The sequence below is a fragment of the Patiria miniata genome, unplaced genomic scaffold (assembly GCF_015706575.1).
Source record: "Patiria miniata isolate m_02_andy unplaced genomic scaffold, ASM1570657v1 HiC_scaffold_13, whole genome shotgun sequence".
In the NCBI taxonomy this organism is placed as follows: domain Eukaryota; kingdom Metazoa; phylum Echinodermata; class Asteroidea; order Valvatida; family Asterinidae; genus Patiria; species Patiria miniata.
The window spans coordinates 5,117,069-5,131,361 of record NW_024037051.1 but is presented as its reverse complement, the minus strand read 5'-3'; the positions used below and the strand labels follow the sequence as shown (position 1 = coordinate 5,131,361).

The 14,293-nt window shown below is 36.8% G+C and overlaps 1 protein-coding gene across 1 annotated transcript in view; it reads left to right on the top strand.

Annotated features, from left to right (window-relative positions):
• The window catches only part of LOC119720782 (A disintegrin and metalloproteinase with thrombospondin motifs 4-like), a 43,065-nt gene extending 29,745 nt beyond the window's left edge, over nucleotides 1–13,320 (top strand). Inside the window, exons 7-11 of the mRNA XM_038190625.1 lie at nucleotides 5,879–6,000; nucleotides 6,504–6,644; nucleotides 11,591–11,743; nucleotides 12,388–12,441; nucleotides 12,803–13,320. Coding sequence (XP_038046553.1) covers nucleotides 5,879–6,000; nucleotides 6,504–6,644; nucleotides 11,591–11,743; nucleotides 12,388–12,415 — 444 coding nt within the window. The 3' untranslated portion in view covers nucleotides 12,416–12,441; nucleotides 12,803–13,320. The remainder of the gene's footprint in view (nucleotides 1–5,878; nucleotides 6,001–6,503; nucleotides 6,645–11,590; nucleotides 11,744–12,387; nucleotides 12,442–12,802) is intronic.
• The last annotated feature ends 973 nt before the right edge of the window (nucleotides 13,321–14,293 follow it).

Sequence of the window (14,293 nt, the reverse complement as noted above, 5' to 3'; positions counted from 1 at the left end):
CTCACTAAACACTTTCCTAATTTAATGTGTGTAGTAAAATGCTTCCGCTTTTGAGTTATGTTCGGTTTTTATTCCACTTTGAATAATGACGTCATAAAGCTAGAAATAACTTGTATGCGTACATGTAATGTTTACTCAAATTTATCGCACCGTTAAAGATGCATTCTCAACAAAGAATTGATTGTACTGGAAAGGATTTAATTGTGAATCTTTGTTCTTATATAAACATATTCATAACTCAACTCGGCAGTGTTTAATGAACAAATTGCCTGCCCGACCACTCTGCGTTTGTAACAACAATGCGAACCTCTAATTTTATTTTTTGTATGACTTTATGCTTTTTTGCCAATAGTCATGTAGATTATATTTTTTGTTTCAAAGTTCATAAAAAGTTATATTGAGCTAGTATAGCCATCAGATATATAATGTATAGAAATAAGTTGATGGTATCATGTTGACATCACTTCGGATTTGGCATTTGTTGACGTCACATGCCCTACTATGACATCATCTTGATTACGCTTAATTGGTACTGGAAATGTTGAAGTTCTTTTTTTCTGACATTCCGTACGGCACTTCTCCGCGGGTTTTCTCCTAAACGGTTGATGGTATGAACTTAAAACTTTAAACATATATCGACCCTCATCCCGAGTGGTGCAAATTACTCTGACGTCACGATGACGTCATACGGTGTTAAATTACAAGCGATTTTCGTTGAAAATATGACCGTCTTCTTCTGCCTATTACTCTTGAACAAAATGATCAATTATGTTCCAACCTTGTAATTAGATAAACCATTAATTGATTAACATTTTTTTGTCGTGTACGTGAAAACCTGGTATGAACTTCAATGCCCGTCCGAAGGTGTTAAAAACAAATTTGACGTTATCATGACGTCATCATGTATCAAAGTACAAGCAATTTAACGGCCAAATTTGTGAAAATAGTTTCAGCTATATCTTTAGAACTAAATAGAGTATCGTGTTCGTTTTTGCGTTAGGTTGTAAATGATGCATCAGGCAACAATTCTTATTCCCTAGTACAAAACCGCTTGACCTTCACTTCCGGTGTTACCGGAAGGGCAAGAAAAATTAAATATAACTCTAAAATGGAAGCATTTTACTACAGACAAATACATTATGGAAGTGTTAAGTGAGGAATGCCAAACACAAAAACATAATTTTGACGTCATCCCTAAAAGGGCGCCCTCTAGCGGCACATCAAAAAGAGTTTAATCTTTTCACATTTAAAAACCCTCGATCAAAATTTTATCACATGGCCCCTTCATATTCCGTAAGCAACCACGAATGAATTTGCAAGGTTTCAAAATCATGACGTCATCAAACCGGAAGTTACCGTAGGGAGAATTTAACAATGATCATTTTGTTGATTTCCACTTCATTTGATCCCTGTCTCATGACTTTGTTCCTAGTCCAGTTTATGACATCTGCTACACTTAAAGTTGACCTTTTGCTTCCAAATACTATGACGTCATCTAACCGGAAGTTTGGTGTTATTATTACACACACTTAGAAAGTCCATACTTCCATGAGTTATCTTTACTTTTTGTTAAACGGGTATTCTCCTTGAACTAAATCAGTATTCCCTTCCCTTTTTTGACTGACGTCATCAAACCAGAAATAACTTGTACGTGTACCTAAAATGTATACGGAAGTTCAAATTTCATGATCCTTTGTTCTTACCCAAAAAATATTCACAACCCAACTGGGTATTGTTTCACAAAACAGTTGTCTACCGACCACTTTGCGTTTGTAACAACAAACGCGAACCTCTAGTCTTTCTTTCTTTTCCGTACAGCACGTTTCCGCGGGTTTTCTCCTACACGGTGTTTGATATGAACTTGTAACTTTCATTTAATATCAACCCTCATCCTAAGTGCTGCATGTTACTCTGACGTCATTATGACGTCATCGGGTGTCAAATTACAAGCGATTTTCGTTAAAAAAATGACGATCTTCTGTCACCTATAACTCTTGAACAAAATGATCAATCATCTTCCAACCTTGTAATCAGAAAGACCATTAATTGATAAACATTTTATGTCGTGTACGTGAACTAGCTTGACCTTGCCTTCCGGTTCTACCGGAAGGTCAAATTTAGGTGAATTCAAAATGTAGACATTAGCCTGAAATCAAAACAGTTTATGGTATGATCGTAAAACCTAGTGTGAACTTGAACCATGTTACGAAGATGTTATAAATTTTGTTACGTCATCATGACGTCATCAAGTATCAAATTACAAACAATTTGATGGCACGATTTGACAAAATAGTTTGACCTATATCTCTTGAACTAAATAGAGTATCGTGTTCATTTTTTGTGAGGTTGTAGACTATGCCGTTAGCAACATTTCTTATGCCCGGGCACAAAACTGCTAGACCTTCACTTCCGGTGTTACCGGAAATGCAATAGAAATTGAATCTAACTCTAAAACGGAAGCATTTTACTACAAACAAATACATAATGGAAGTATTAAGTGAGGAATGCCAAACACAAAAATATAATTTTGACGTCATACCACAAAATGGCGCCCTCTAGCGGCACATCAAATACAGTTTAATCTTTTGAAATTTCAAACCCCTCAATCAAATTTTTATGAAATTGCCCCTATATATCACGTGAGCAATCATAAATGAATTTGCAAGATTTCATAATCATGATTACGTCATCAGACCGAAAGTTACTGTGGGGAGAATTCAACAATGATCATTTTATATTTAATTTAAATCCATCATTTGATCCCTGTCTCGTGACTTGACATCCAAATTGACATCTGTTACACTTAATATTTGTCTTTTGCTTCGAAATACTATGACGTCATCAAACCGGAAGTTTGTTGTTTCTAAAATATACCCTAAAAAGACGCATTCTTTTTGTACACAATTATTGGTAATGGAAATGTTAAAGTTCTTGATCCCTTTTTTTTCTGACATAAACATTTTCATAACTTAACTGGACAATGTCTAATAAAATTGTTTACCCGACCACTCTGCGTTTGTAACAACAAACGCAAACCTTTAGTCTTTCTTTCTTTCTTTTTCCCGTACGGCACGTTTCCGCGGGTTTTCTCCTGACCGATTTATGGTATGAACTTGTAACTTGCAATATATATCGACCCTCATCCTTAGTGGTGCATATTACTCTGACGTAATTATGACGTCATCGAGTCAAATTAAAAGCGATTTGAGCTGAAAAAGTGACCAATTACTTTCACCTATAACTCTTGAACAAAATGATCAATCATGTTCAAACATTGTAATCGGATAGACCACTAATTAATTAACATTTTTGTTGTGTAGATGAACTCGCTTGACCTGTTCTTCTGGGTCAACCGGAAGGTCAAAGTTAGGTGAATTCAAAACGAAGAAGTTTAGCCTAAAATAAAAAAAGCAACATTTAATCCAAACAGTTTACGTTATGATCATAAAACATTGTGTGAACTTGTACCATGTAACGAAGATGTTATAATTTGTTACGTTATCATGACGTCATCAAATATCAAATTACCAGCGATTTAAGGGCAAATTTTGACAAAATAGTTTGCGTCATATCTTTTGAACTATTAAATAAAGTATCGTGTTCGTTTTTTCGTGAGGTTGTAGAATATGCCGTGAACAAAACATTTCCTGTTCCCAGACACAAAACCGCAGGACCTTTACTTCCGGTGTTACCGGAAGTGCAATAAAAACCGAATATAATTTAAAAGCGGAAGCATTTTACTACACACATACACATTAAGAAAGTTTTTAGTGAGGAATGTCAGGCACATAAAACAATGTGATGACGTCATCTTTTGAAAGGGCTCCCCCTAGCAGCACATAGAATAGTGTTTGCTTTCTTTAGTTTGAAAACCATCCGTTCAAATTGTACGAAATCGGCCCGTGATATTCTTTGATTAACCACATATAACTTGGCAAGGTTGCAAATTCATGACGTCATCAGAACGGAAGTTACCTCTATGAGAATTTGAAACGATCAAATTTTAAATTTAATATCCTTTGATCCATGTCGATCTTAGCCCAAATAAGATATCTATTACATTGTTAACCTTTGCTTCCAAATACTGTGTCGTCATCAAAGCGGAATGTAGGTGTTATGAATACATACGTTATTTTACTTCACAATGAACATCACTTCCCGTTTTTGAATAATGACGTCATCAACCAAGAAATAACTTGTATGTGTACATAGAATGTTTACTGAAATTGATCACACCGTTATAGATGCATTTTTTTAACAAAAAAATAATTTGATTGTCTTGGAAAGGATTTAATTTCGTGATCCTTTGTTCTTATATAAAAATATTCATAACTTAACTGGACAGTGTTTCATAAAATAGTTGTCTACCCGACCACTCTGCGTTTGTAACAACAAACGCGAAGCTCTAGTTCTTTCTTTCTTTTTTTCCCGTACTGCACGTTTCCGCAGGTTTTCTCCTAAACGGTTTATGAAAGGAACTTGTAACTTTCAATATTTATCGACCCTCATCTTAAGTGAAGCATATTACTCTGACGTCATTATGACGTCATCGGGTGTCAAATTACAAGCGATTTTCGTTTAAAAAATGACGATCTTCTTTCATCTATAACTCATGAACAAAATGATCAATTATGTTCCAATCTTGTTATCAGATAGACCATTGATTGATGAACATTTTTTGTTGTGTACATAAACTCGCTTGACCTTTACTTCCGGTTCTACCGGAAGGTCAAAGTTAGGTGAATTCAAAATGAAGATATTAGCCTGAAATCGATTTTAGCCTGAAAGCACAATTTCTTCCGAACGGTTTACGGTATGATCATAAAACCTAAAGTGAACTTGTACCATGTTACGAAGATGTTATAAATGTTGTTACGTCATCATGACGTCATCAGGTATCAAATTACAAGCGATTTGAAGGCACGTTTTGACAAAATAGTTCGACCTATATCTCTTGAACTAAATAGAGTATCGTCTTCGTTTTTTCGTGAGGTTGTAGACCGTGCCTTGAGCAACATTTCATATTCCCGGGCACAAAACTGCTTAACCTTTACTTCCGATGCTTTACTTCCTGTGTTACCGGAAGTGCAATAGAAATTGAATCTAACTCTAAACGGAAGCATTTTACAACAGACAAATACATTATGGAAGTGTTGAGGAATTCCTATCACAAAAAACTTAATGTTGACGTCATCCCACGAAAGGGCGCCCTCTAGCGACACATCGAAAACAGTTTGATCTTTTGAAACCCTCAATCACATATTTATCAAATTGCCCCTATATATCCCGCGAGCAACCACAAATGAATTTGCAAGATTTCATAATCATGACGTCATCGAGCCGGAAGTTATTGTACGGAGAATATAACAATGATCATTTTATTTTTAACTGAAATCCATCATAATGATCCCTGTTTCATGACTTAAATCCTTGCCCCCAAAAATGACATCTGATACACTTAATATTGACCTTTTGCTTCCAAATACTTTGACGTCATCAAACCGGAAGTTGGGTGTTATTATTACATACACTTAATTTCCACATTACCGCGTTATTTTTACTTAATGATAAACAAGTGTCCTCCTTGAATTGAATCAGTATTCCCTTCCCTTTTTTGACTGAAGACGTCATCAAACCGAAAATAACTTGTACGTGTAGGCCTACCTAAATGTTTACTGAAATTTATCATACCCTAAAAAGACGCATTCTTTTTGTACAAAAAAATGGTACTGGAAATGTTAAAGTTATTGATCCTTTTTTCTGAAATAAACATATTCATAACTTAACTGGACAATGTCTAATGAAATAGTTGTCTACCCGACCACTCTGCGTTTGTAACAACAAACGCGAACCTCTAGTTTTGTCTTGGTTTATTTAGAGTGGATTGAATACGGTTTCTGATGGTAACAACTACCTTTCAAACTGCGCGAGCTGGCAAGATAGTAATAAGAAATCGTCCTCAAGCAGTGAGCATTGGGACAACGCTGCATTCTTGACAGGGTGAGTATTCGTGCGCAACAGTGGCGTAAATCTCTGTCTGCGAGTGGGGCGGATTATTGTCGGGCCGCAAATAATTCAAAATCGATTTCTAAAGTAAAATTAGAATATCACAACTATTTTTGGTCGATATCGTATTTAAAAGTGGAAACAAATGTTTTGCTAGAAATAGCAATAAAAAAGCAGATTCACTCTCGGGGTTGAATCTCGAAGAGAAGGACGGAGAAAACAACAACAAAAAGGTAAAAATTATAAATACTCAAAGTAAGAAAAGAACAAAAAACGAAACTTGACATGTGTAATACGTGGGGTGGAGAGCGTGAAACTCGAAGGATTTCGGCCCTTGTTTTGAAAAAAAAACCAAGCAAACAACCATGCAGATTCCTTAAATTTGATCAGATGTTTCAATAATAGACTTTAGTTTTGGACTCCAAATACCTACATCATGTAATGCTAAAACTACTCCACACCCTTTGCGCTTTGTGTTTTCCTTTCGTCCCAAACAGAAGAGACCTTTCAAGTTCGTCGGCTGGTAACAATTTACTGGGCATAGCCTACGTTGGGCAGTGTGGCCGGTGGGGTACATCACTCAGTGAATTCCGTGGATTGGATGCCACTAGCACTACCGCACACGAGATCGGACACAAGTGAGTTTTGCTATGTTTTCCACAAATGGCCGCCACACACAAGGAGCCTATACTATTGATCCTGTAGGGATGACAATTTTCGTTTTCTACATTCCCGTGTAAGCTACTTCCCAGTGGCGGTTCTAGAGGAGGGTTGCAATCCCCCAAATACCCTTTCAGCTGCTGATTAATGTTCTGATCCTCGTAAATTGGGGGGAAAATTAATAAATAGAATGCTTAAGTTCCTAGATGTATTCTCAAACTGCATTAGAATGCAAGAGGAAGTTTTGTACAATTCAACATTTTAGGGGGGGGGGGGCATGCCCTTGGCAGGGCGTGCCTTAGGCACGCCTTCCCTCAAGCCTCACACTTCCCGAAAGCTACATCCGCCCGTGCTTCCATTCGCACATAATATTTCGAGGACTTTAAAAGCTACGTGCTATCACAACAGTGATGCTATCGTAATCTTGGCATGCTGGTTTGGTGCCTTCTCAGGACCCATAGCTACACTCAACCAAAAAAGAAAGCCCCCCTTCCAATACTTTTTTGTCTAACTCAAAAACTACTGAGCACCTCGCGCTCGAATAACGACAAATCTGTACAGAAATTCCTTAGCAATCCAGCCATACTCTTTATTTGGCCCAGAACGATAATTATGTGTACGAATTTATACAATTTATGACAAATGATACCGAAAACAGTTGCAATTTTGTATACGTGCAAGTTGCGGTTCACACTCACCTTGCACGTATACAAAAGTGCAAAAATCATTTTGTACACATTATCACTGTTTTCGGCCATACAAAGAGTATGTCTAGATTGCTAAGGAATTTCTGTATTGATCAGTCGTAAAATGAGCAAGATGTGCCCAGTAGTTTTTGAGTTAGACAAAAAAGAATTAAGGGGGGACTTTCTTTTTTGGTTGAGTGTATTAAAAACGCCCGCAAACGGGGCCGTATCGTAAGTCCGACGCCTCATAACTTGAGTCCGACATTTCCGGAATTATGAGGCGTCCGATTTATGAGACATCAAACTAAGGGATTCGGCCAAATTGCTCTGACGCCTCATAAGTCCGACACGTCATAATTGGGACAACGAACAAACGATGTTTCGGACATGAGGCGCCGGACTTACGAGGCGTCGGACCTATGGGCGTCGGACCTATGAGGCGTCGGACTTATAGGCCTTTATTTGGATGGGAGATGAGATTTTGTCAGACCTATGAAAGCGGAAAAGCATTGTTTTAGTTCTAATTTTTGGCTTTTTCGCAAGTTTGCGAAAAAGCCTTTCTTTGTGTTCTGATTTTTTTTTGGCTTTTTCGCAAAATTTGTGAAAAGCCTTTCTTTTTTTTCTGATTTTTGGCTTTTCTGCATAGTGCGGAAAAGCCTTTCTTTTTGTTCTCTCTTTTTTATTTCTTCTTTTTGTCGCCTAAATCCCATAGACTTTATACACGTTTGGCATTAATCTTTGTCATACATCATTCAAAGTTACCACAGGCATAGCCCCTATAGTCAAGTTGTGTCCCGAAGAGTGACGTCATGGTGACGTCATCATTGGTCACGTGACGTCACTTTACAGATTTATAGATTTAATCTTTGAAAATTAATATAAAATAAACCGTGAGAGACCTGAACTTGATTTTTGCGGGAATTGATATAATAATCCAGGGTCTTTATTTTATCTCGTGTGCGTAAAGTCACGTGACCCTTCCTTCCGGTCCAAACCGGAAGTAGCTTATAATTTAAAACTGGAAAAAAATGTGAACTTGCTTTCAACGCTGTTAGTCTGTGGTTGTAGTTGTAGTTCACAACAAATTACGGGTGAAGTCATACATTTAAGAGCGCCCTCTAGCGGCAGGTTGAAAAATGTTTAAAATGAATTTTGAGTTGATGTCTGTGGCGAAGTTTGCGGTAATCGCTTCAAAATGAGGGTATATAATGACCTTAATGCAAACAACACCTGTGTGCGAAAAAAAAATGATGACGTCATCAGACCGCGGGTTTTCTCCTAAACGGTATAATGACTTTCAACATATATCGGAACTCATCCCTAGTAGTGCATGTTACTCTGTGTGATTTTATGTCAAATTGTGGAATTTTTGACCTTTAAGCCATATCTCACGAATGCAACATGCAAAATTCAAAATTCTTTTCGTATTATGTTTGTGAGGTATCAGGTATATGCACAAAATTTTGAAAAATGTGTGACATCATCATAACGTCATCAAAAATGCGATTTTTGAATACACATATAAGGGAAGGTCCGATTGTCATGAAACTTGGAGGATAGCTAAGTAATGGTACCAATATGCAAATTCCGAAAAGACGTCACTATGACGTTTACGGTTGATTTTTTTATGAATTTTTTTTCATATTTACAATTTCATTGCGCTTCTAAAATTTAACACATCCTTTCATTGGATTGACTTTAAGCTTAGTGCAAACCAAGACCACAATGCAAAAATGTGCATTGGAAAGTGTAATCAAGATGATGTCACAGTAGGGCATGTGACGTCATCAAATGCCAAATCCAAAGTGGTGTCAACATGACGCCATCAACTAATTACATTTTATATCTGTTGGCTATTCTAGCTCAATATAACTTTTTATGAACTTTGAACCAAAAATATAAACTACATGACTCCACATTGGCAAAAAAGCAGAAAGTCATACAAAATAAAATAAGCGGAAAAGCCCTATGTTCTGTTTTCAAACAGACATAGATCTCTCGATCCATTTATACTGGTTCAATACATGTAGTCTACCTCATTGGTTAAATGGAACATTATTAAAACTGAAGACACTTTATGGCTTGATTGGTACAGCTCAGATACATTGTGAGCAGATATGAATGAAAAACGTGACTTATTTTATGTGTACATGGTATGTACGCAAAACGAGTACAGTTATCCATGGGAATGTTTATTTCATAAAAATTTCAAAATGACAGCACTGATCCTTGTGAACTTATAGTTATTATAATGTGGATGTATATTGTGAACGTATAGTTTTTAAATAATTATTAATATCATTATTATTCTGGTTTATTAAAAATCCAATGTCTTGCAGCATTGCGGCTGAATTGCACATGGTTACAAAGATAAAATATCAAAATATATTGTTTGATGATGGTCCTTCATACGAGGTGGAAAACAGAAATCAGGCCTTGCACCTCTAAAAGGCATTACATTTATCCCAATCTACATTTTTTTTATGGAGAAACAGGAATAAGACTATCAATTGGGACTTTAATACACTTTTAGATGGTTCAGGTAAGCCTACACCAGCACAGCTGATTCACAATATTACTAAACAGATCAATGAATGGTTAAAGCAAAAGTGAGTGTGCTGTCATTGAAATTCAAATTCAAAGAAAAGCTTTTAAACTCAGATCTTGACTTTAATCAATGATTCAGGTAATTATGCAAAACCTACATGTAAGTTGATTCGATGCTGATGAAGTCCACGTAGGGGTGTTTGAAAGTGTAAAGAACATCTTACACTTTGTAATTAGGTGGAATCAGTTGATTTAAATGATTAAAATCACCCTCAATCAATATATTTCGCCAAAAATAAGATTTCTACAAAGAAGTGTTTCAAATCATTGATATTAAAAAGATCATTTGATTTATATCGCAATTTATATCAGTGATTAAAATCAACGTGATTTAAATCAACCAACCCTGTTAGAACGCATTCCTGGTCAGTTTATTCCCATGAGTAGCCTTGGTCAATGCTCTCGTCGTTATTCGTCCCGTACGCGGTCAATCGTCGGCATATATCCTTACGCGCTATGCACATGTAAAAATACAGCGCGAACAGCGACCTCACGCGGCCACTATTTTTATGCAAATCAGTTGGAGACGATGTCGAGCCTTGGTTCAATCGTCGGCCAAAGCTTATGTTTTTCTTTACTTTGCGCTAGATTTCCAGCGCACCACCTCGTATGCGAATACAGATAATGTAGGCGGGGCTAATATGTGGAGTGTCCAATCACACCTTGGTAAATCCGGACGTCATCAAATTATTTGCAGCTATTCCGGCTTTTGCGGACGTGACAGGAACCACAGTTTTTGTGCATTGGTGCCGTGTGCAGAGACACACAATGTGTACGTGTATGGATTATGTACGGTGCCACGTTTCACTATGCAAGTTTCCACGCAACGATCGACCAATAAGAAAACGACATTTAAGGTCAGCTACGGCTATTAACATAATGAGCACCACCCCCAAAACCTCACATGGACGATTGAACCAAGGCTCGACATCGTCTCCAACTGATTTGCATAAAAATAGTGGCCGCGTGAGGTCGCTGTTCGCGCTGTATTTTTACATGCATGTGCATAGCGCGTGAGGATATATGCCGACGATTGACCGCGTACGGGACGAATAACGACGAGAGCATTGACCAAGGCTATCCCATGAGCTGCAGTCAAGTTTAAGATGCCTGTGACTTATTTTAATGATACACTTGGCGTAATGATCTGACTTCCATTCGATTAATAATTGTTGTGTCAAGTTTGTACTGCCCTTTCACTAATGTCAGGATTATTTATGTTGTGATGGTTAGATCTTTGTGTATTTCATTCTCTCTGAAAAAAAAATTGAAAAGTTTACCTGATGTGTTTTTATCCAAACGTTAAAAGGAATTAAAATGTGTAAACGCTTTTGTATTTATTAGACGTTTTATGGTTGTACGATAAATACTATTAAACCTTCGGGCTGCAAGCAAGTATAAATAAACCAATAATAATAATACCAGAATATTCTCATTTGCATATATACGTATCCAAACAAAATTGGATATGCAAATGATCTTATACCAGGGTGAGTGAGAAGGTATATAGTGGTGGGAGCATACTGCTCGACACCCTGGGAACCAGGTTGGTTAATGGCGTATCTGTGGTAAGATGTTATTGAAACCTTCAACGCCATCTTGATTTTTACATTTTTTTGCAACGATTACAGCTTGGGCATGTGGCATGATGCTTCAGGTCCATCGGGTGGTCCTAGAAACGGCTGCTCGTCAAGCGGTTACTTGATGGCTCAATACAAAGAGAATCCTCGCTTAGATCTCGGCTGGTCGTCATGTAGCCGGAGCTACTACGACACCCGTATCACGTGAGTTGCCCCCCCCCCCAAAAAAAGGGTACAAAACTAGACTTTAAATCAAACATATCAAGCTTGCTACCAAAATTGGACGGAGCACTCTGATTTGCTAAGAATCAAGAATCAGGAGGATATGAATATTTATATGATTTACCCATCTCGCTCGATGCAGGCGCCGGTCCCGGCCCACGGGTGTTATTACACTGACGCGCGTGGTGAATGCTTCCAGTGAGTGCTTCTAGTTCACCGTGCAACATAGCCTGGATCGCATCGATCAAAGAAACAAACAGCCCAACACCCCCACAAACAAACAAACAAACACCCCAACAAACAAACAAACAAACAAACAAACAAACAAACAAACAAACAAACAAACAAACACCAACAAACAAACAAATAAACAAACAAACAAACAAACAAACAAACACCCCAACACCCCAACAAACAAACACCCCAACAACCCCCCCAACAAACAAACAAACAAACAAACACCTCAGCAAACAAATAAACAAACAAACAAAAACAACTATAAAATTATAATACCCGGATTGAGATCTATTAACAGATGTGATAATTTTCCACTATAATACCTGATTTTTGAAGGGCTAGAACTATTTTCCTTAAATACCATATTGATCTTGATTCTTCATTAACAGTCAGACGACATGCTACAACGATGCTTGAATTTTTACCAGGATGTGATTCAAATCGTAAGTACATATAATTTGCGTCACGTTCAATTATTAGCAGTAATTTCCCTTTTTTTATTGTTTGCCTCTCTGGACCATCATAGACTGGGTTCAATTTTATCACTTTGATTTTATGGTCCTTAATCAATAAACTGAGGGTCCTTTAAGTGATTTTTGTTGGGGGGGTTGAATTTGAGGGAGTAGATCGACTAAGTTTAGTATATGCAATGCTGTGTTCAAAATGAAACAAAATAAGAAAGACGTCTTGATAGGAACAATATCAGACAAGCAGAGTCTTTGCTTTCAAAAGCCACCTACTTTCTAAACCATGGGATCTTTACCGAAAGATATTTATTTGTATTTTGTTTGTTTGTATTTTCAGGACAAAGCGGGAAAATGATCGACATTGGTTTTTTTCTTTCGATTTAAAGTTTTTAAAATGCATTAAAAATAGGTCACTTGAAAGTATTGTTTTCATTCGTGAAGGACTGTTTCCACTGTTCAGCTCTTATACCAATACCGATAACACTCTACACGTGTAGAACCCTGTATGTATAATTATATTGGTACAGGAGGACACAATAGTGTGACAATCATGTAAAATGTGTAATTGAAAGTTTTCGAGTTTAACTGTTTTCTGTTCACAAAATGTGCTCAGTATTCACTTTAATCTATACCCCAGGATTACAATAAAGTGTACTACGAAATTAGTGACTGAAGTTTCAAAATTAACTATACGCTTAGCTGCAGACCTCTATTGAAAACTACAGTCTGGCAACAATTTTGGTTTGAAACTTTTAATTTTAAGGGACCACATTTCTGGCGGTTTTTAACATTAAAGGGAATATACAACATTTGCAAACATCGAAAAATAAAACTATCAAGTTTTTACAAAATACCTTACTAGGATGATGGTAAATGACAGTCTAAAGCATCCTGTAAAATTATGGCACACGGTGTGAAGTCATTTTCAAGAAAATGGTATTTTTGTATACATTTCCTACGGTGGTTGGCCGACCACCGTTGGAAAAACTTAACTATTTTTCAACTTCTGCTTCAAATTTTCCATTTTTTACAGTCCAAATGTTGTTTGCTATTTGTTACATGGTCATGAACGGGTGCAGGCCAGCTGCACTGGTTCCCTTACCTTACAATTTTCCGGCATCTACAAATTGATCCATTTTATCCTTAGTGGAGTCAGGGGAATAGACTACTTGAACATTTTTGTTTTTCTTGGTTTTTCAAACATTTTTGAACACAAAACTTCGGACATGTCAGGGCAACAATATTTGATCTATTATACTAACCCCTCAAATAGTTCATTTCTGAAAATTACAGTAAAAAAGCCAACCATGTACATTCCCTTCAAAAAGGACTCGATGAAAATATCCTTTTGAAATTTCCAAAACAGTCTCCAAAATTGAGCCTCCTCACCTGTATTGTTCACCCAGATCATGTTTACACATGTCAATGAACAGTCATTAATTGCAATTCTTGTACTTCCCCCCCCCCAAAAAAAAAATAAAAATAAATAAATATATAAATGAAATATGTAAATATTTGCTGCGGTTGTATAAACTTGATACAATTTTTGTTTTCATTTTGAGGTGAAGGGAATAAATTTGAATTGTTGAACATTGAAACATCAAAATTGTTCTGTTTCTATTATGAAAGTGTCTAGAGGATTTTGAAATCGATTTTCAGGGTGGTAATTATATTTATTGGACAGTGTCAAAAAATCTTTTGGTGCCCTCCATCGTTAGATGTATCTTCAGCCGAATTTCCTGAATTTTGAGAGAAATCTTATTAGGCTAGTGGTTGGTGCTCTACAATATTATGACATCATTTAGTTGCGCTGTGGTTTAAATACCAC